This window comes from Antechinus flavipes, chromosome 1 (assembly GCF_016432865.1).
Source record: "Antechinus flavipes isolate AdamAnt ecotype Samford, QLD, Australia chromosome 1, AdamAnt_v2, whole genome shotgun sequence".
Classification (NCBI taxonomy): Eukaryota; Metazoa; Chordata; class Mammalia; order Dasyuromorphia; family Dasyuridae; genus Antechinus; species Antechinus flavipes.
Genome location: NC_067398.1, coordinates 596536049 through 596559634, shown reverse-complemented (window position 1 = coordinate 596559634; position 23586 = coordinate 596536049). Strand labels below are relative to the sequence as shown.

General features: G+C 33.2%; 1 protein-coding gene across 1 annotated transcript in view; it reads right to left on the bottom strand.

Moving 5' to 3' along the window:
• TRHR (thyrotropin releasing hormone receptor) overlaps nucleotides 1-23385 on the bottom strand; it is a 44010-nt gene extending 20625 nt beyond the window's left edge. Inside the window, exon 1 of the mRNA XM_051962571.1 lies at nucleotides 22513-23385. Coding sequence (XP_051818531.1) covers nucleotides 22513-23304 — 792 coding nt within the window. The 5' untranslated portion in view covers nucleotides 23305-23385. The remainder of the gene's footprint in view (nucleotides 1-22512) is intronic.
• Between the last annotated feature and the right edge of the window lie 201 nt (nucleotides 23386-23586).

The window sequence follows — 23586 nt, the reverse complement described above, 5'->3', positions numbered from 1 at the left end:
ATAGATATGATTTTAGTCATGATTGATAGTGAAAGACTTTTTGAAGCTGCTATGCCCTTCAGTATAGATTGCTTTTGGCTTTCTTGAAAGGAAGCCACTAAGACTAATACAAAAATTCTCTTCTCTATCAATCAAGCAAAATATTGAAAATGTTTCATATTTAGGATGGCTAGTCTGCCAGTAATGTACAATGTGTTCTTTCACTTGAGCAGATTAAATTTTTCCATGAAAAAACCTATCAAATGTTCAAAATGTAAGACTTTTAAAGAACACACACACACATATACCTTGCATGCACATAAACCTTTTTTAACTATTAGTCCTATCCAAATGTTGAATGAGTTGTTTTGCGATGTAAAAGGTTCTCTTTTATTAGAAGTCTTCAAGCAAAGATTGAATGATGATTTCTTAAGTATGTTTTAGATGGAATATTGTTTTGAGTGAGGAATGGACTGAGGTCCCTATCAATCTACAGATTCTATGATTCTCTTTCTTGATAGTGATGATATTTGTAAGGGGGTTGTTGGGGAATGCACAGGGAGAATGATACAAAAGAGGGCATAATACAATAATTAAGGATATTAATATTTATAAAATACTCTTATCTTTGAAGGCAGCTACTAGAGAGGACACTGACTCTGGAGTAAGAACAGACCTGAGTTTAAATCCAGTCTCAGACATTTATAATTGTGTGGCTTTAAGCAAATTACCTAACTCTGTCTTGCCTAAGTTTCCTCAACTATTAAAAAAGGGACAATAATAACTTCTATCTCTAAGAGTTGTTAGGACCAAATAAGATAATATTTGTGAACACTTGAGATAGTGACTGGGACTGTAATGTTCTCTCATTTTCTCTTCCCTTTGAAGGAAAAATGGACTATCTATAAATTTCCTAAGACATGTTGTACTAGAAAGATTAATAAATTTGGAAGCAGAAATGCCTAGGTGTGTGTCTAATATTAGCTGTGTAACTCTGGGTGCTTACTTCTCTCTGTGCCTCTAACTTTCCTCACTTATAAAATAGAGATGATAATATGATTCTGTTCACCTCATGGGCTTGTTACAAGATATGCCTCTACTGAAAAGGGGAAATTATGGCCAGATAAGCCCTATGGTTAGACTAAAGGATCTAGTTTAAATGTTTTGAAAGCTTTAGCAACCATAGTGACTTGCAAACTTGAATATTGACTACAGAGGGCTATAAATTGTACATGATAAAACTCTCCTGTTGCTTGGACATGTTTTGCTTACAGAAGGGGGATATTTGAAAACATACTGAAGAGAGGAAAAGGAAAAAAACTCAGCTGGCAGAATTGGGATTCAAATTATAATAATTTCTCAGTTTATAAAATAAAAACATTCAGAATTCATTTTTGTGCCCTGTAGAATAATGCTATAGCTCACTCTGTATTGTGCCAGGTTTGGTCTGGAATATTTTTTATGTATCTCTAGTATACTTAGAAATCACTTAAAATTTGACTGAGTAAAATTTCCTTCTTGTATTCTTCCTTTGCTCCTGTGTGTGTGTGTGTGTGTGTGTGTGTGTGTGTGTGTGTGCTTGGTAGTCTGAGCCATTCACTCTAATAAACACTCTATCTGAAATTCAAGAAATTCATGGTCTCTTCTATCCTTGGGGATAGACATATTCTGGATAGTTATTATTATAAAGATACTTTTGATGTTTTTGAAAAGCATATATATATATATGTATATATATATATATATATATATATTATATATATATATATATATATATATATATGTATATATATATACATAACCCGGGGTAGGAAATCACTTCACCTCTCTTAGGTTCCATTTATTCATCTGTAATAAAAATATTTGGACTAAGTGGCCTTTAAGGTTCCCTCTGGTTACAATATTCTGAGATTTCAATTTACAACATATATTGGTTCTCTGAAAAGTCTTAGAGAAATTTTAAGGTTTAATAGCTTCAGAAAGTCTTTGATGAAAATTACTTAGTTTGGGTACACTCATTTCAAAGAATCTGGAACTGGGAGAGTCCATTGAGCTAATCCAATCCAATCTCTTTTTTTTTTTTAAAGAGATGACTGAATCCCATATATATGAAGTAACTTATTTGAGGTCACACAGATAAAAAATAGTGAAATAGGATTGTGAGAATCCCAAATCTAGGTATCTTTCTCCCCTCTAACACTTGAACTGATTAATAAAAATCTACTTTTAAAAATATTTTATGATTTGCCAAATATACAATAGGCATGTGAGGTATGATAATAATTATAACAACAATAATTCAAATATTATTATTCCTAACTTTATTTTTGATGTGTACATATTTTTATATGTACTTGATTCCATTATTAGAATAAAACTCATTATAAGCAGGGATTGTTCCATCCTTTGTATTTATATCTTCAATACTTATATAGTACCTGCATAGAGAAAGCATTTAATAAATGCTTGTTGATTAATTTATTGATTGTCTTCATTTCACAATAAGGGAATTGAGCTCAAAATTTGTATGCTTCTCTTTCTACATCTACCAGTTGAACAGAGGTTTAAAACCAGATCTTCTTAAGAGTAATAAGGTCAGTGTTCTTTCCAAGCTGTTGAAGTTAAACCAATTTGACCTTGTGTCTCAAACCTCAGAAAAACTCATTACAACTTTAATAGAGCTGAAATACTACCCAAGGGTATGCATACCTTTCACCCTCATCTATTATAAACTGGTCATCGCTGACATGAAGACCTTGAACTAGATCATATTAAATGTGCTACTAGAATATGACAAACAAATTTTATGTATTAATGAGCTCAAATACAGCAAAAATAAAAACTATTGGATAGCTGATATTCTGAGACTCTCAAAGAAATCTCAGGAAAGCTGAGAATTTTGTGTGAAAGATTTCTTGAGTGTTCTGTTTTCCCTCAGCTTTAAAACTATAGATAGCAATGGCTTCTCAGGAGAATTTCAGTTTATATCAATGATTTTATTTATTTCTAGAAATTTTGGGGGACTTCTGGGGGTGGAGCCAAGATGGTAGAGATGACACACATTTCTTTCTGACCTTCTGTACAAATCTCACACTAATTACGAAATTCAGCCTCTGAATTAGCTCTGGACCGGCAGAACCCACAAATATTGGAAGTGCAACAAATTATCAGCAGAAGATAATTTTGAAGATTGCCAGAAAAGGTCTATTTTAATTGGAAATGGGAAGGAGGCAGCAAAGCACAAACATCTGAGTACAAATGCCAGGGCAGACAGTGCAGAGTCCTGGGGTGGTGCACACTCCGCATGGCAGAGAATCTACTGGAAGGAATCTACAGGAATCTACAGCAGTGTTGGCCAGTCTGTCCTGGTTGCAAGCCAGTAGATCAGAAGAGAAGTTATAAAACATCCAACATAAATACAAAAGCTCAATAGTGAACCCCTAAATGCCAGAATTTCACAGGACCTGGCCATGCCCACCCAGCACTGACCCATTGCAGTTACAGCCACTTGGAAAACCTCCCCTGCCCTAAAGGCAGACCTTAACTTAAAAAAAATGAGTAAAAAGGTAAAGAGAACTCTGATGAAAGACAACTTCTATGGTAAAAGAGAAGAACAGATTTCGAACCCTGAGGAGAGTAAAGACAGATTGTCTCCACATGAAGCCCCAAAAGGTGATATAATCTGGTCCCCCTCACACAAGCTTCCCTAGAAGAAATTAAAAAACCTCTTAAAAGAGAGCTAGAAGTAAAATGGGGAAAGGAAGTAAAAAGTTTGCAAGAGGTTTTGGAAAAGGCAACACAGAAACTATCTGAAGAACATTCACTACAAAATAGACTTAGTGAAATGGAAAAAACATATAATTCATTAAAAGATATTTTTAATAAAATGGAAAAAGAAAGCAACTCCCAGAAAAACAGAATGTGTGAAACAGAAAAAGAAAATAACTCCTTAAAAAACAGAATTTGTTAAATGGAAAAAAAAATTCCATAGAACAAAACAGCTCATTTAAAAATTCAATTGGACAAATACAAAAAGAAGTAAAAAAAGTAAATGAAGAAAATAATACACTAAAATTCAGAATTGAACAAATGGAAATGAATGACTCAATGAGACAACAAGAATCAGTCAAGCAAAACCAAAAAAATGAAAAAATAGAAAAAAAGTAAAATACTTAATTGGGAGAACAACCAACCTGGAAAATAGACCTAGGAGAGACAATCTAAGAATTATTGAACTTCTTGAAATACATGATGAAAAAAAGAGCCTAGACACTATCTTTCAGGAAATCATCAAAGAGAACTGCTTGGATATCATAGAAACAGAAGGCACAATGACCATTGAAAGAATTCACCAAATGCCTCTTGAAAGAGGCTCTAAAATTAAAACCCCAAGGAATATCATGGCTAAATTTGAAAACTATCAGACCATGGAAAAAACATTACAAGCAGCAAGACAGAAACAATTTAAATACTAAGGAGTCACAATAAGGATTACTCAGGACCTAGGAGTTTCCAACTTAAAGGATCGAAGGGCCTGGAATCTGATATTCCAAAAGGTGAAGGAACTTGGAATGCAGCCAAGAATAAATTATCCTGCTAAACTGAGCATTTTCTTTCAGGGAAGAAGATGTATATTCAGTGAAATTGGTGAATTCCATTTATTTTTGATGAAAAGACCAGAGCTACACAAAAAAAAAATTGATCTCCAAATACAGAACTCGAGAGAAGCATAAAAAGATAAAAAGAAAAAAAAAACTCTTTGAGAACTGTATTTGTGTTATGGGTATACATTGAGAGTATATGTATAATCTGATTTTAATGTTATAATATAAAAAAGAAACTAGAGATGAAAAGGGGATTGTAGCAGAAAAAATGGGGAAAGTGGAAGTAAAGTGAGGGAAATTACATCTCAGGAAGAGGCAAGGAAACATTATAATTGAGGGAAAGAAGGGAGGGTGATGAATATTGTGTGAATCTTATTCTCATCAGATTTGGCCCCCAAAAAGAATGTTAGATATATTTGATTTCAACCAGAAACATCTCTCATCTTATAAAAAAGTGGGAAGGGAAAGGGGAAAAGGGAAGGGGAAATAGATATATTTGGTTTCACTCAGAAACATCTCTCATCTTATAGAAAAGTAGGAGGGGAAAGGGGAAAAGGAGAAGGGAAAAAAGAAATAACAGGGGAAAGGCATAAGAAAGAGGGAGGAACTCTAAGAAGGGAGGACTGCTTGAGGCAAGTAGTGCTCATAAGTAAAATACTGGGGAGAAGGGAAAGAAGAAAAGAAAACAGAAAAGTATAATTTGAGGATAATAAAATGGCAGGAAATAGAGAATTAGTAATTATAACTATAAATGTGAATGGGATGAACTCTCCCATAAATCAGAGGTGGATAGCAGACTGGATTAAAAGCCAGAATCCTACAATATTTTGTTTACCAGAAACATATTTAAAGCAGGGTGACATATATAGAGCAAAGGTAAAAGGCTGGAGCAGAATCTATTATGCTTCAAGTGAAGTAAAAAAAAAGCAGGGGTAGCCATCCTTATCTCAGATCAAGCAAAAGCAAAAATTGATCTAATTAAAAGAGATAAGGAAACTATATCTTGCTAAAGGGAACCATAGGTAATGAAGTAATATCAATATTAAACATATATGCACCAAGTGGTATAGCATCTAAATTCCTAAAGGAGAAGAGAGTTGCAAGAAGAAATAGAAAGCAAAACTATAATAGTAGAAGATCTCAACTTTGCACTCTCAGAATTAGTTAAATCAAGCCACAAAATAAATAAGAAAGAAGTTAAAGGGGTAAATGGAATACTAGAAAAGTTAGGTATAATAGATCTTTAGAGAAAACTGAATGGAGACAGAAAGGAGTATTCTTTCTTCTTGGCAGTTCCTGGAACCTATACAAAAATCGACCATATATTAAGACATAAGGACCTCAAAATCAAATGCAGAAAGGCAGAAATAGTAAATGCATTATCTTCAGATCAGAGTACAATAAAAACTACATTCAATAAAAAACCAGGGGGAGATAGACTAAAACAAATTGGAAACTAAATAATCTCATCCTAATGAATGAATGGGTGAAACAGCAAATCATTGACACAATTAATCATTTCATTCAAGAGAATGACAATAATGAGGCAACATACCAAAATTTGTGGGCTGCAACCAAAGTGGTAATAAGGAGAAATGTTATATCTCTAGAGGCTTACTTGCATAAAATAGAGAAAGAGAAGATCAATAAATTGGGCTTGCAACTAAAAAAGATATAAAAAGAACAAATTTAAAGCTCCCAATCAAATACCAAACTTAAAATTCTAAAAAGAAAAGGAGAGATCAATAAAATTGAAAATAAAAAAAGCTATTGAATTAATAAATAAAATTAAAAATTGGTTTTATGAAAAAATCAACAAAATAAACCTTTAGTTAATTTGATTAGAAAAACAAAAAAGAAAAATCAAATTGTTAGCCTCAAAAATGAAAAAGGAGAACTATCCACCAAATGAAGAAGAAATTAGAGCAATTATCAAGAGTTACATTGCCCAAATTTAATAAAATAAATTTAAATTAATTTGACAACCAAAGTGAAATGGAGGAATACCTATAAAAATATAAATTATCCAGGTTAATAGAAGAGGAAATCAATTACTTAAATAGTCCCATTTTAGAAAAAGAACTAAAATAAGTTATCAATCATCTCCCTAAGAAAAACTCCCCAGGATCACATGGATTTATATTTGAATTTTACCAAACATTTAAAGAACAATTAACACCAATACTATATAATCTATTTGAAAAAATAGGGAATGAAGGACTCCTACCAAATTCCTTTTATGACACAGATGTGGTACTAACCTAACCAGGTAGGATAGAAACAGAAAAAGAAAATTATAGACCAATCTTCCTAATGAATATTGGTGAAAAATGTTAAATAAAATATTAGCAAAGAGATTACAGATAATCATCCCCAGGATAATATACCATGACCAAGTAGGATTTATACTGGGAATGCAGGGCTGGTTCAATATTAGGAAAACTATTAGCATAATTGACTATGTCAATAACCAAGTTAACCAAAAAAAAAAAAACAAAACAAAACATATGATTATCTCAATAGATGCAGAAAAAAGCATTTGATAAAATCCAACATCCATTCCTATTAAAAACACTAGAAAGTATAGGAATAAGTGGACTTTTCCTTAAAATAACCAGTAGCATAAATTTAAAACCTAGTAAGCATCATATGTAATGGGAAGAAATTGGAACCATTCCCAATAAGATCAGGAATGAAACAAGGTTGTGCACTATTACCATTGCTATTCAATATTGTATTAGAAATGCTAGTCTTGGCAATAAGAGAAGAAAAACAGATTAATGGAATTAGAGTAGGTAATGAGGAAACCAAATTATTACTCTTTGCAGATGATATGATGGTATACTTAGAGAACCCCAGAGAATCAACTAAAAAGCTATTAGAAATAATCCACAACTTTAGTAAAGTTGCAGGATACAAAATAAATCCACATAAATCATTAGCATTCTTATACATCACTAACAAAATTCAACAGCAAGAAATACAAAGAGAAATTCCACTTAAAATAACTGTTGATAATATAAACTATTTGGGAATTTATTTGCCAAGAGAAAGTCAGGAACTATGTAAGCAAAACTACAAAGCACTTTCCATACAAAAAAGTCAGATCCATCTAACTGGAAAAATATCAAGTGCTGGGGGAGAAGTCGAGAGAATATAATAAAGATGACAATACTTCCTAAACTAATCTATTTATTTAGTGCTATATCAATCAAACTCCCAAGAAACTATTTTACTGAACTAGAAAAAATAACAACCGAATTCATCTGGAAGAACAAAAGGGAAAGAATTTCAAAGGAATTAATGAAGAAAAAAGCAAATGAAAGTGGCCTAGCTGTACCAGATCTAAAACTATATTATAAGACAGTGGTCATCAAAACCATTTTGTACTGGCTAAGAAATAGACTAGTTGATCAGTGAAATAGGTTAGGTTCACAGGACAAAATAGTCAATGACTATAGTAGTCTAGTATTTGACAAACTCAAAGATAAAAATTCACTATTTGCCAAAAACAACTGGGAAAATTGGAAACTAGAATGGCAGAAAATAGGCATAGATCCACACCTAACATTGTATATCAAGATAAGGATGAAATGGGTTCATGATCTAGATGTAAAGAATGATATTATAAGCAAATTAGAAGAAAATAGTATAGTTTACCTCTCAGATTTCTGGAGGAGGAAGGAATTTGTGACCAAAAAAGAACTAGAGACCATTATTAATTATAAAATAAATAATTTTGATAATATTAAGTTAAATTTTTTTATACAAACAAAACTGATGCAGATAAGATTAGAAGGGAAGCAATAAACTGGGAAAACATTTTTACATCCCAAGGATCTGATAAAGGCCTCATTTCTAAAATATATAGAGAATTGACTGAAATTTATAATAGTTCAAGCCATTCTCCAGTTGATAAATGGTCAAAGGATATGAAAAGACAATTTTCAGATGAAGAAATTGAAATTATTTGTATCCATATGAAAAAGTGCTCCAAATCACTATTGATCAAAGAAATGCAAATCAACACATTTCTGATATGCCACTACACACCTGTCAGATTGACTAAGATGAGAGAAAAAGATAATGACAAATGTTGGAGGGGATGAGGGAAAATGGGGATACTGTTAACTGTTAAATTGTTGGTGGAACTGTGAATGGATCCAACCATTCTGGAGAGCAGTTTGGAACTATGTTCAAAAAGTTTTCAAACTATGCATACCCTTTGACCCAGCAGTGTTTCTACTTTGCTTATATCCCAAAGAAATATTAAAGGAGGGAAAGAGACCCACATGTGCAAAAAATGTTTGTGGCAGCCCTCTTTTTAGTGGCAAGAAACTAGAAACTGGATGGATTCCCATTAATTGGAGAATGGCGGAGTAATTATGGTATATGAATGCTATAAAATAATATTGTTTTGTACGAAATAACCAGCAGGATGATTTCAGAGAGGTTTGGAGAGTACTATATGAACTGATGCAGAGTGAAATGAGCAGAAATGAGAAGATCATTATACATGGCAACACAAAACTATATGATGATCAGTTCTAATGGATGTGGCTCTCTTCAACATTGAGATGATTCAAACCAGTTCTACTTATTCAGTGATGAAGAGAGCCATCTATATCCAGAGGGAGAAACATGGGAACAAAGTGTGGAACACAATATAGCATTCTCATTCTCTCTGTTATTTACTTGTATTTTGTTTTCTTTCTCAGGTTTTCTTTTTCTTCCTTCTTGATGTCATTTTTCTTTTGTGCAGCAAGATAACTGTATAAATATGTATACATATATTGAATCTAACATGTATTTCAACATATTTAACATGTATTGGATTACCTGCTAGCTAGGGGAGAGAGTGGGGGGGGAAGGAGGGGAAAATATGGAATAAAAAATTATGCAAGGGTCAGTGTTGGAAAAATTATCCATGCATATGTTTTGTAAATAAAAAGTTTTAATAAAAAAAGAAAAATGAAAAAAAGGAGAAATTTTTGGAAAGTTTCTTGATAACAGCTTCAATTTCAAATTGCCTCTATAATATAAAATTAAATAAATAAATTGCTTTTTAAAAAATGTTCATGTTCTTTGGTTCCACTAAATAATTTTCCTTCCCTAATCTCAATAATTGGGATCATGTTACCCAAATAGCTATTAAATGTGTAATGATTACATAGGCTGTGACCTTTTAGTACTGTAGACTTAGATGTATAGAACTGACACCAATCTTATCTTAATAATAGATGCCAAATTACAATGTATTTACTTAGTATCTCTTTTAAAAATACAGATTGGATGTAATTGCATCTCACTGGACTTATTTTCCTCATCTGTAAAATTTGAAGATTTTCAGCATAGATGTCACAATGAAGTTTCAAACTTCATTGAGGTAGCCTTGTATACAATCATTCTGTTGCAAAAACAACATCCCTATTATATATATTCTCCCTCTTTGCCTATAAGCACTAAATTTTTAGAAAAATTAACTAATTTATGGAGAGCAATCTGGAATTATGCCCAAAAAATTATCAAATTGTGCATACCCTTTTATCCAGCAGTGTTTCTATTGGGCTTATATCCCAAAGAAATACTAAAGAAGGGAAAGGGACCTGTATGTGCCAAAATGTTTGTAGCAGCCCTATTTGTAGTGGCTAGAAACTGGAAAATGAATGGATGCCCATCAATTGGAGAATGGCTGGGTAAATTGTGGTATATGAATGTTATGGAATATTATTGTTCTGTAAGAAATGACCAGCAGGATGAATACAGAGAGGCTTGGCGAGACTTACATAAACTGATGCTAAGTGAAATGAGCAGAACCAGGAGATCATTATACACTTCGACAACGATATTGTATGAGGACATATTTTGATGGAAGTGGATTTCTTTGACAAAGAGACCTAACTGAGTTTCAATTGATAAATGACGGACAAAAGCAGCTACACCCAAAGAAAGAACACTGGGAAACGAATGTGAACTATCTGCATTTTTGTTTTTCTTCCTGGGTTATTTATATCTTCTGAATCCAATTCTCCCTATGCAACAAGAGAACTGTTCGGTTCTGCAAACATATATTGTATCTAGGATATACTGCAACATATCCAACATATAAAGGACTGCTTGCCATCTAGGGGAGGGGGTAAAAGGAGGGAGGGGAAAAAAATCGGAACAGAAACGAGTGCAAGGGATAATGTTGTAAAAAAAAATTACCCTGGCATGGATTCTATCAATATAAAGTAATTATTAAATAAAAATTTTAAAAAATAAATAAATAAATAAAAAAGAAAAATTAACTAATTTAGCCACAGGTCAAAATTTTATGCAATAGAATTAATGATGCATAATAAGCCCATGATTTTACTATTCAGTTTTCTGTTTTTATTGCTCGGTTGTTTCAGTTGTGTCCCACTTTTCCTGACTCCATTTAGGTTTTCTTGACAAAGATACTGAATTGGTTTTCCATTTCCTTCTCCAGTTCAATTTTTACAGATGATTAACTGAGTCAAATAGGATTAAGAGAAAGTCACATAACTAGTATGTACTTGATTTGACTTTATTGAAAATGAAGCTTCTTGATTACAAGCCTAGTGCTCTATTCACTATGCCACCTAGCTGCCCATTGAGTCATCACCTTTCTTCAAAACATAAGATTTGAAACTTCATTGTGATATCTATGCTGAAAACCTTCAAATTTTACAGATGAGGAAAATAAGCCCATGAGAAACAATTACATCCAATCTGTATCCTGTCCCCTTTCCCTTCTTTGAAAAATTAGAATAATGTTATTCATACTACACTTCTTGCAGTTTTGTTATATATTTGGAAAATAATGGAAGAAGAAAACAACCTAAAATCTTCCTGCTTGGCAGTTACACTAAAAAGGACAGATTTATACCTTTCTGGATTTTTAGGAATATTCCCTATTTTGCATAACTTCAATTGGGAAAGAGGTACCTTTTGCAATAAACAATCATATGGTTTAAAAAGACAAGGTTTTAGAGGTAGGCAGTGATGTAGAAAATTAACATGTATAGACAAAATGGTTGCTTTTATCATTCTCCAAGTTCTTGAGGAAGAATGACAATAATGTACTTCAAAACAAACAGAAAAGTATTCAGCATTCCACCCCTGGTAATCTCAATTTTTTATATGCTATATGCTATATCCTTACATTTTAAGGCATTATCTATTTCTAATGCAGAGAAAGTAAAAAGTCATGTTAGAACTCAGATACTTGCTACAAGCAGTATTTTGTTTTGCATTGTTTTTAACCTGTTAAAAACAAAAAGATACTAAAGCAGTGGTGAGGCCATTTGGAGGAATGAAAAATAAACTTCATCTACTAGAAAACAGGGGAGATACACAACTAAGTGACTCTTCCTACTAGAAACATTTCAAAAAAGTAAAGGAGGAATGATTGTATGTGAAACTGTATCAGTTGATTTTTTTTTATTAAGGATTTATAATTGAGAAACCCATTGTAATCATTTCTTTAGCTGTTGAACATATGAGCTGAATTAGCTGGCTCATATTTCCTAACATTTCTAAATTCTTCATGTCCTTATTCAACATGAGTAGAATCATAAGTAATAATTAACTTTATTTTATTTTGTATAAGAAATGAGGCCCAAGTAGCCTGTGTCTGTCAAGTGCATTGTGAAGTATGTGAAGCTGGTTCTCCAGAGAATCTTACTTATGTCCCCACAGATGACCCCACCTCCCAGGCTCAAGTGCTACTGAAAGGAGAATGTAAACCCCAGGAAATGGTGCTGAAAGACAGTAAGGAATAGCAGCTCTGCATTAAGTAAGAGCAGCAGTCCTGAAACAATATTCATGTGTATGGGTCTTCCATAGTAAGGTCCAAACAGAGAAATAGAGGCACAAGGACATTGTGCTCCAGGATTCCTACTATTTGGATGCTAGTACCACAATATGAAAAGCCCTGATAATATATATATATATATATATATATATATATATATATATATATATATATATAACATAATTATAGCTCTGAGCATAGAATTTTCAGTTTTAAAGATTGAACCTTTTTGAGGGATATTATAAAACTTTGAGAATCCAGTGAATTCCACCTATGGACAGATCTCTTTTCAGAGAAATTTTTTGATATCTACATTCATAATTCAAGGGAATCCTAAATTTGAGAGGTTAATGAAAATAAAAATGTAATTTTTAAAATCAAAGTTCAGGGACCACCAGCTCATATAGTTAAGATCTCAGGTTAAGAACATTTTTTTAGAGCTTTTCTATTGCAGTGATATAAAGAACAGGTGAATATCATAGAAGTGGAGAAGCTTAAGATCTTATCCCTGGAGGAGATCATATAGGATTAGTACTCTGAGTAAAGGTTGGGATTGACATAAAGTAGTTATTCAACCTTTACTTGAAGACCTCCATTGATCAGGAACTTGGTAGTTCATGAGGTACCAAATACACTTTTATAGAATTATTACTAGGTAATTTTTTAAAATAATGAGTCAAAATTTGCTTTCAAATAAGCATTTGTACTAGTTTTACCCTATAGGGACAAGGAAAACAAGTTGAATCCTTTTATTCACAGGACAACTATTCATATATTTGAAGAGAATGATATAATTGTTCTTCCTTCTAAACTTTTGGCTAAGTATATTTTTCTGTTGAAGCAAATATGTCTATTTTGCTTTACATTTTTTAGGGACTTGAACACAGTGCAGAAAGCAAGGAATTCTATCTTTAGAGGAAGTGGTGAGGAAGGCATTTCAGGTGGATTTACAGGTTCATATGCAACAATAGGAGAAAAGATGTAGTAGAATCAGATTGGGGACACTTTAATTGCCATGTAAGATATGGTGTTTAGTGAAAAGATCACTGCATTGGTAATTAGATAGCCTGGGTGTCAGTTTTCAGTTCTGCCTCATACTTATGTAATTGTGAGTAAAACATTTCACATCTCTGATCTTCAATTTCTTCCTTTGTAAAGTGAGGAATTTCACATATTTAACTTCCAGGGTCCTTCTAGATCTAAAATTCTAATGATGAACCCTAGATAATTTTCTTTTTCTTTTTCTTATCAGTGTTCATCCTTGGATGTGAAAGGGAAAACTATTTAAACAACTGAAGGACCTCCACAGGCCCACACCAACTTGATCAGGCCAGCTCTTATATCTTTATCCAAACTAGGGAAGAAGGGGATCTCAAAGGATTACAAGAGACCTTTAACCTTCACTTTTGGTCAATTCCACAAGAGGAACTCAGGAAAGGGCAAAATAGATGCCACAAAATCAGTTAGGATAGAAAGGAGAGAGCTAGGGAGAGAGAGATGTACTCTTTATCTGTCCTCAATGGAGGGAAGAAGAGAGAAAAAAAAAGAATTCTAGGAGTAAAGAGTACATGGATTGCATGCAGGGAACTGGTAGCTAATAGAGGTTTTGAGCAAGGATTTAATCTCCCATAATCTGATTCCCACCTACCTTTCAATCAGTCAATCAAAAACGTAATCACTAAGCACTTTTTATGTGTCAGAAATTGGGTTGAACTCCTAGTAACAACAACAAAAAAAGTCCTTTTTAAACTTCTTCCCATATTTCCAGCCAAATTGGATTATTATTCATTGCCCAAAGTCAATAATCCATCTTGGCCTTTGTTTACTCATAAAAGTCATTTCTTACATATACAATATATTCTTTCCTTACATATTGTGTTGTTCCAGTAAAATATAAGTTCCTTAAAGGCAATAATTGTTTAAATTTTTTTGCTTTACATTCCTAGTACTTAATGCTGTGTCTTGCATACACTTAACAAAGATTTATTGATTGAATTTAGTCATGTTAACAACTTTACTTTGGCCAAATTGGTGAATTTATAAGAGTCAAGATCCTATTTTCTCTTGGACATTGGGGGGGAGGAAGCATTTTTCTAAGATTAACATAATAGTTTATGGCTAAGTATCTAAAATTAGATGAAAACAGTTTATTTTTTAACAGAAGAAAAATAAAGCTCTTAATGGCAGGACAATTCCATCTAGCAGATTGACAAAATATATTCCCTAGATTTTCCATGTCCAGTAAAAAACAGAAAGTTTTCACTATGTATAGTGTGCTGTTTTCTTTGCTGACTGCTATGGAGAGGCCCTATATTAAGAAGGAAAATGAAACAGAGCAAATGGGCATGCAGGTACTCAGTAATCAAACTGTCTTTTTCTAAAACTTGCTCACCTCTGTATGATTGAGGATATGTTTTAAGCCAGAAACCCATAAAAAGAAAAACAAGCTTAATAGAGCAAGGAAATTCAGATCCCACAAGTTCCAATATACCAACCTAAGTGTTATGAGAAGAGACATAACAAATTGATCAAAGCAGAAGTGAAATATGGGATTGTCCAATTACCTGGTGATTTAAACTGTATTTAGGGAAGCAGGGACAAATGTGGAGGAACTTGATGTGACATATCTACTTGGAAAATATAGCTACCAACAAAGAGTCCACCACCTTAAAAATGGGATCTTTTTTAAAGGAAAGGGAAAAAAGTCTATACTGGAAAAACAAAACAAAACAAAACACTAATTTTAGACTATATTTCGGTTCCATCTAAGCAAGTCTGTCTCCATTTTTCTCTTAAAAATAGGAATAAAGATATTTCTATTCTCTCTCTCTCTCTCTCTCTCTCTCTCTCTCTCTCTCTCTCTCTCACACACACACACACACACGCACGCACATAAAGATAGGATCAAGTGAGATATCACATACAAACTATGCTCTAGACCATTAAGGACCATCAAGATGACAGCTACCAAAGCCTAGATCACAGATCTCACAGTTGAGAAGGATGTCAGATGCTATTTGGTTCAGCCTATATCTGAAGCCCTTTTATAATGCACATGACAAGTATCTTTCTACCTTTTGTTTACCAACCCAGGCAGCCCATTCTACTTTAGAGGACTACAGAATTATTAAAAAAATTTATATTATCAAGGCTAAATCTGCCTCTTTGCAACTTTCATCCATTGCTTTTGTTCCTGCTTGTTATAGAGAAGCAAAACATGTTTCTTCTTCATGACAGTCTTTCAAATATTTGAAAACAGCAATCATGTCCCATTGGCCCAACTCTAACCATATCTCCTTATCTATACCCAGTTCTGTAAGCTCCTTGAGGATAGATGCTATTTTATTTAGGAGAAAGTATGGTGAGTTGATAAAAAGTGCTGGGTTTGGATTCAGAGGACCTGGGTTCAAAGTTTGGCTCTGCTGTGTGATCTTCAATGAGTCACAACTTCCTTGGGTCTCAGTTTGTCCCTATATAAAATGAGGAGGTAGGACTCATTGGACCCTTAAAGTTCCTTCCAGCTCTAAATCTATGGTCTTTATAGGGCACAGGGTTAAGATTTTTCTCTTTCATATCTCTAGATGTTCTCTAGTTTTTATGATATGCCTGCTTTTTTCCCCTGGATCTGAACATTATATTCTGGAGGTAGTCCCAACAGAGCAATATAGAGATAATTATTTTCTTGTTTCTCAAAGGTATGCTTCTCTTCATGATACCCAGTATTATTTTAGTCATTTTTTGTCTACTATGTCATGCTTCTGACTCACATTGAGTTTGCTATCTATTAAAATCCCTAGATATCTTTTATTACAACAGCTGGCATGGTTCCCATATTTTATACTTGTGAAATTGATTTCTTGAACCTAAATGAAAGACTTTCGATTTAAATATATTAACTTTCATCTTTTCAATTCATTCCTGTTTTCAAGTTTGTCATAATCTTTTTGGATCTTCATTCTCACTTAGTTGTCTCTCCCAGTTTTATGTGAAAATTCAATAAATATGTCATTAATGCCTTTATTATAAGCAATTGGGTAGTATAGTAAGTAGAACAGTGGATTTGGAATCAGGAAAATTAATCTTCATGAGTTCAAAGCTAGTTTTACCCATTTGTTAGCTGTGTGACCCTGGACAATTCACTTAACTGCATTTGCCTCAATTTTTTCATCTGTAAAATAAGCTGGAGAAGGGAAATGACAAACCACTCCAATATCTTTGCCAAGAAAATTTTAAATGGGGTTACAAAGAGTCATACACGATTGAAACGACTCAACAAAATGCCTTTATCTAAAGCACTGGCATTAAAAAAGTAATATAAATACTACCTAATACAAGGTCAGACAGACCCTTAGAGAGCTCCAACAGAGGCTTACTTGCAAGTTGATGAGAAACCATTAATAACTACTTAATGTCTGGCTTTTCAATGTTGAATCTATGAAATCACACTATTGTCTAGCAATATGCTCCTGTATTTTCCATAAGAATAACAAGAAATGCTTGTTAACCCTTTTGCTAAAACTTCATTTAATTATACTTATAATTTTCTTCTGATCACCTACTTCAGTAACTCATTCAAAAAAGAGGAAATGATATTAGTTTGGAAAGACCCAATTTTGATTAGATCCTGCTGAGTCATTGTGATTCCTACTTCCTTTTCTAGACTTTAACTTGCTTATTTTTGCAACTTCATTCTAGAATTTTGCCAGAAATGCAAGTGAGCTTGCTAGTCTATAGTTTGTAGATTTCATTCTCATTCATTCACTCATTTTAAAATAAGAACAATATGTATCTTCCATTCCTTTTATACTCTTCCTGTTTGCCATGGTTGTTTAATTATCACTGACATATCTGTTGATTTTTTAAAACAGAGAATATAATTCTTAATCAAGAAACAAATTTATCAAGTAAAGCTAGATGTTCTCTTATCATTTCTTTTAACTTCATATTATTTCCTTTTAGCAATTTTTGTTAAGGAGTTGGGAGAATAAACATCTATATTCAATTCAATAAACATTAATTAATAAACTACTATGTTCCAAGTATTTTAATAGGTGTTAGGGATATAGAGATAAAAACAAAACATGTTTTTTCCATAGGGAATTTATATTCTATCACAGGAAATTAAGTACTTTAATATTTATACCTATATGTTACATTTTGCCTAAATTCTTTAGATTGTCTTTTATAACAGACACAATTACTCAACTACTTTTGGATTCTATAAATATGACGTCAGTATTTCTCTTCTTTATTATTATTATGATTTATAGGTCAAATATCATGTCCCAGGTTAAAGTCTCCTCTTCTAAATTTTTCTTTTTCTTTTTAGATTATTTAAAACTTACATAAAAAATAGAAAAAGAAAATGAAATATATACACATATGCACATACATAAATTTAGATATCTATAATCATTCACATATTTATACAAATACATTCATACGAATCTATGTAAGACTATACAGTTTGCTTATCTATCCTCTGTTTCTCTGAAAGTGGAAAACATCTTCCTTCATAAATCCAAGTCTTTCAATATTTTTTAAAATCCACCAACTCATCATTTCCTACACCACAGCAACCATTCAACCTTATACTGTATAGTTATTTTAAGGAGAAAAAATATTGATTAATATAGTCAACACAGAAATTTCCTTATTTTTCTCTTTTGATTAAATTTATTTTAGCTTTAATTTTTCTGAAACCATGATTGCTATACCTGCTTTTTTATCTATAAGTTCAGTTCCTGATCTTTATTTTATGTTTGTGTGTATTTATTTCCTATCATTCCTGATTTCTCTGATTTACTTCTATCTACTACCTTGTTCTTCTATTACTTAACCTACCCACCAAAGGATCTTTTCCTTATCTTTTTTCCATCCTTTCCATTTACCCTCTTGTTTCTATAGAAGTTTAGAAAACTTTTATAGCTTTCCAAATATACATATATATGTGTGTGTGTGTGTGTGTGTGTGTGTGTATACATGCATGCATACATACACACCTACATAATTATATATATATATTGTTTCCTCTTATCCCATTAATTTACATACTTTTAATATCTGATATCTTTATATTATTCCCTCATTATCTTTTTTCTTTATAAGTTTAGAAGAATTATTCTTTTCTAAATGTATCTTTTGTCCTCTCTTTAACCCAGATCTGATATGAGTAGAGTTCTTTCTAAAAAGCCCTCCCTTAACCTCTGTCTCCTCCCTATATTTTTTGCCTCATTTTTTCTGAATTTAAAAGACTTTTTACTCTTCTAAATGTAAGTGTATTGTTTCCTTTTTAACATGTTACTGATGAGAGTAGGATTCTACAGCTACCAGCTCTCCTTAATTTATTTGCCCTCCCCTTTACTATAGTGGGTATTGAAAACCTCTTCATTCTTACTTAAGCCTTTCACAATATCTTATTCCCCATTTCTCTCAGCTGATGATTTTGCCTTATGCTTAACTAAAACAAATTGAGGGCATAAGAGCTCCATCTTCTTTCCCTCATTTCACATCACTTCCCTCATTATCTTCATTACCACTCTCAAAAAGAAGGGACCCTTTTCCTTTCCAAGGCAAAGTCATTTACCTACATTCTTGAACCCATTTCTTATAATCTTCTCTAACAGACTGTTTCCTCTATCATCTCCACTTTTCCTCTAATCATGAGCCTCTCTTTATCTACTGGCTCATTTTCTTTAGCCTACGAACACATTTGCACCTCCCCATCCTTAAAAAAACTTTCCCTTGACCCTACTATTTCTGTTAGCTCTTTTCTATATCTTTCCTCCTCTTCTTGGACTTCAGTGAGGTCTACATATCCTCCAGATAATAAAGAGAAAAGGGGGGAAATCAGATGATTGTTTTGCCTGTGATGCTGAAGGAGTAGTTTGATAATTTTTTTTGGCATTGATTTAATTCAGTTAACCAGGTATTTAATATGACCTTTAAATGTGATTGAATTTGTTACGAAAAGGATCTTGCCTCTATTTTTCTCCACTGCATGCATACAATAATAATGTTTCATGATTTCATGGACTTTTAACTCCACCAGTGAGAGCACTCTCTCCATTAACATAGATTACACCCTTTCCAGATTTGACATTTGGTCTGGAGAACTGCTGGTTCTCCATATATCACTCAGTGATTACGTAGCTTAATGAACTAACCTAGCATAGTCTACAAATGAGACACACAGCAGATTGCAGAGTCTTTCTGGATTAGTGGTACGTACTTGAGATGGGCTCTGATATTATAACTTTTGAGGATATAGGGTCAACTCCATAGCCATTAAGAGGCATCAGCAGACTCCAATGTAAATTAATGTTACAACAATCAGCACAATGGATTGTACAAAATACTTTCCTCACAATAACCCTATGAAGGAAAAACTGTATTATCTCTGTTTCACAGGTGTGGAAAATGAGACTCAATAAGGTGGTAAGTGGGATTAAAGACCCAAAACCTGTATTAATAGAACCAGAATTCGTACCATGTTTCCTTATTTTTAGTCTAACATTCTTTCTACTATTTCAATAACACCTCATTCTTTGCAGTCCCTCAATTACATAGAAATTCATAAAAACTCATATTTACTCCTCATGTTTCCTAGAAATGTTAATACTCTTAAATCCTTTATGTGTAGTTCTTTTAAGTTGTATGAAATTGGCTTTATTATAAACATAGAGCTGATTCAGACAAGACATTTATTAAAATGTAAATTGCACTTGCTGGTAAAGGAAAAGAAGAGAAAGATTTAAATGAAGATCCTTGGGGCAGTAAAAATCTAAGGTTGAAATAGTCAGAATATTTAGTGTCATGCATACTGTTAAGGATTCAGAGAATTTTGGTTGAAGAAATAAATGAATGGATAAATTTTATCTTAGAAGTATTTCTATGGAAAAAGAAATGGCAAACTTCTATAGTATCTTTGCCAAGAAAATCCCAAATGGGGTCATGACATTTCAGACATGACTGAAAATGACTTAATAACAAAAAATGTCTCTATTTTGCATATAGGTGTTGATATGGGAGGGGAGAAGATGGGGGGGGGGTGAATCCTTTATACCTGCTTTGAAATGCTTGAGTATAAAAAAAATGCCATATTCATCAAATTTGAAACATTATACTTCAATCAATAAATATTTATTAAGCACTTTTTATGTGCCAGGTACTGTGCTAATCATTGAAGGCATTCAGACTAAAGTGCTAAGAATTGATAATAGAATTGTAAACAAGAGCATAATTAGTGAACCTTTTAATTGGCATTCTTTGCTTCAGATATTAGTCCATATCATGACTTTTACCTGTGATAGATATGTTTAATTTCATCTGGAGTGGGGAAAATTCCTTCACCAATGCAAACTAAATGCTAAATACTATACAAACTAGTGCATAGTAGTTGCTTAATACATGTCTGTTTACTTGATATAGTAATGAATTGGTCCTAGACAGATGCCTGAGGCAGAAAGACATTCAGTAATTTGTTCAGGTTACAGACATGGAAGTTGAACGCAGACCTTCCTAATGTCATTTCCTCTCCCTTCTTCCCCTCTTCCCCCCCCCCCCGCCCCCGCATTGCTTTACTACTTTGTTATTTCCACTATAAACTTGGCAATTTGGTCTTGACAAAACCCCAAATAAGTATAGGGTTTTCACTATTTCTGCCAAATGCATTTGTCAATGCTGAAAGTTTGTGTTGGAAGCACTGATGAGAAAGTTTATATTGTTTTTCAATTCAGTATATTTATAGGATCATAGATGTAAAGCTGGAAGGAACCTGGGAAATCTATACTAAAAGAGAAAGAAACTGAGAACCAGTGAGTTGTGTAAGGTCACTTAGTGTCAGAATCTTGACTGGAACTCAGGGCTTCCATCTGCAGCTATTGCTCCTTTTTCTGTACATGCTGCCTTTTCAATTCTATTCTATTCCATCCATCCCATTCAACAAACATTTATCAGCTACCTATTTTGAAGGTCTCTTTCACAAATCTGAAACGATTGGAAAGGAAAGGAGTATCTTATGTCTAATCATATTTACTTGTATCTACCTTAGCTCTCAATCTTTAAAACACACACACACACACACACACACACACACACACACAGTACATTATGTTTTTGACAGCACATAGTAAAAATTGCATTCTTCATCCAAATATAATGACGAAATCCAGCATTCATGTGAAAACAGCAGCACTCCACTGTTTGCTTTTTTTCAATGACAACTGGTGTTACTAAGCATTATGTCTTCAGCAAAGTGTTAAAAAGACTGAATGTTCTGTACATACTCTTTTATGTATAAAAAATCATTATATGGAAACAAGGAAAGTAGTCAAATGTAAGCATATTATATATATTATATGTAATCTGGTAACCATCTCTGTTTCAATGAACATTTACTAATTGGATAATTATGGTTAGACATAGCTACTCTATAGTTTTGTCATGTATGTATGAACATATATGTTTCTATTACATTTGATACAAAGTATCAAAAGTAGTCTGTGAAAATCAATCACTATTTGCATTCTACTTGACTTGTTGCTTAGTCTCTTAAATAATAATCTTGAGAATTCCTATCCTTTGGGGAAGAAGATTTTTCTCTGCCTCTGTTTACTGTAATTTAAAACAACAATTCTGTTTCTGAATTGTAAATTTCTATAGAATGATAAGAGAAAAAAAATTTAAAATTCTCCCATTTTTACTCATATTGTCCTGTCAGTTTCTTGAGGTGCGACTAAACTATACTTTTAACATCATCAAGTGAAAGTACCTTCTTGATGTTGGCATGTGTGCTAAACTTAATACTTCATTTCTCAGAGAGGAATACAAAATGTAAAAGTAAATTTTTATTATTCCTTTGAATCTCGTTAATAACCCAACTAATAAGATCTTACATATATACTCAAAACTTTATCATATTAGCTTTTATAGAGATTTTGAAATTGGATTTGATGGTTTCTATATTAGCTGAACATGGGAAACATGAAGATAGGAAATCTGGGAAACTGGACATGTTATGCTTTTTATCAATTGAGCACTTAAAAGAAAATCCCAACTCACTCCACTATTCTACCTCCTTTTGCTTACTCATTTAATTGGATTTCTTACCTGCTTCCGGGAAGAAATGGTGCTATTGAAATATCTGCTAGCTGTCTTAGCATTCAAATTCTTCTTCTTCTGATAAGCTGGGTCATTTCTCCATGCCTTAGAGCTCTCTTTAGGATCTGAAGGAATGGGATTCAAGAATAGTATCCTAGCTATGAGTCCATAGAGGACAGTAGCCAGAATCATTGGTACAACATAGAATATGCCAAAGTCCATCAAATAGATAGGTGAGTAGTAATTCCTAGATACTTTGTAGCCACAAGATATTACAGTGGCGTCTTTGTATGTGACCATATTGAGGTCCAGCAAGAAAAACCAAAGCATGCAATAAATGGAGGTGAAAGCCCACACAAAGATAATGATCTTTTTAGCTCTTGAAAAGGTACAGAGGAATTGGGCCTTGATGGGGTGACAAATGGCTATGTACCTCTCAATTGTAAATGCTGTGATGGAGCAAGAAGAAGCATTAATGCCCAAGTACTGGAGATAGGTAATACAGAGACATCCTACATAGCCATAGACCCAGGAACCATAGATACTGTCAGTGATGTTGGGGAGACCTGCAGCCACCAACACCATAAGATCAGCTACTGCTAGGCTCACCAGGTAACAGTTAGTTGGGGTCCTCATATGTTTGGTTCTCATTACCACAAGGACCACCATGACGTTGCCTATGATGCCCAGTCCACAAATGATGAGAACTAAAAGGATAGTGACCACTTGGTATTCTAAGGATACCAATGCTCGGGCCTGAAGTTGTGTCTGGTTCAGTTCACCTCCTGTTTTATTTTCCATCTTTAGCAGCTTAAAGCTTCTCCAAGTCCCTGGTGCTCAGTACATCTTATCTTCCAGAGTCTTCACATTCATTCAGTGTCACTGCCCTCCCTGTAACAAAGTTGGTACAAATGAATAATTGTATGAGACACTCATTCACCTTTTTTCCACTTCATAGCAAATTATAGTCCCTCCTGTGTAACTTTAACTTCTCATTTGAGTTCCCTCTCCCCCTCCTATGTGTGTCTAGCAAGGGACATTGAGCATCTCTATTACCCTTGAGTTGTAGGATATGACAGCAGA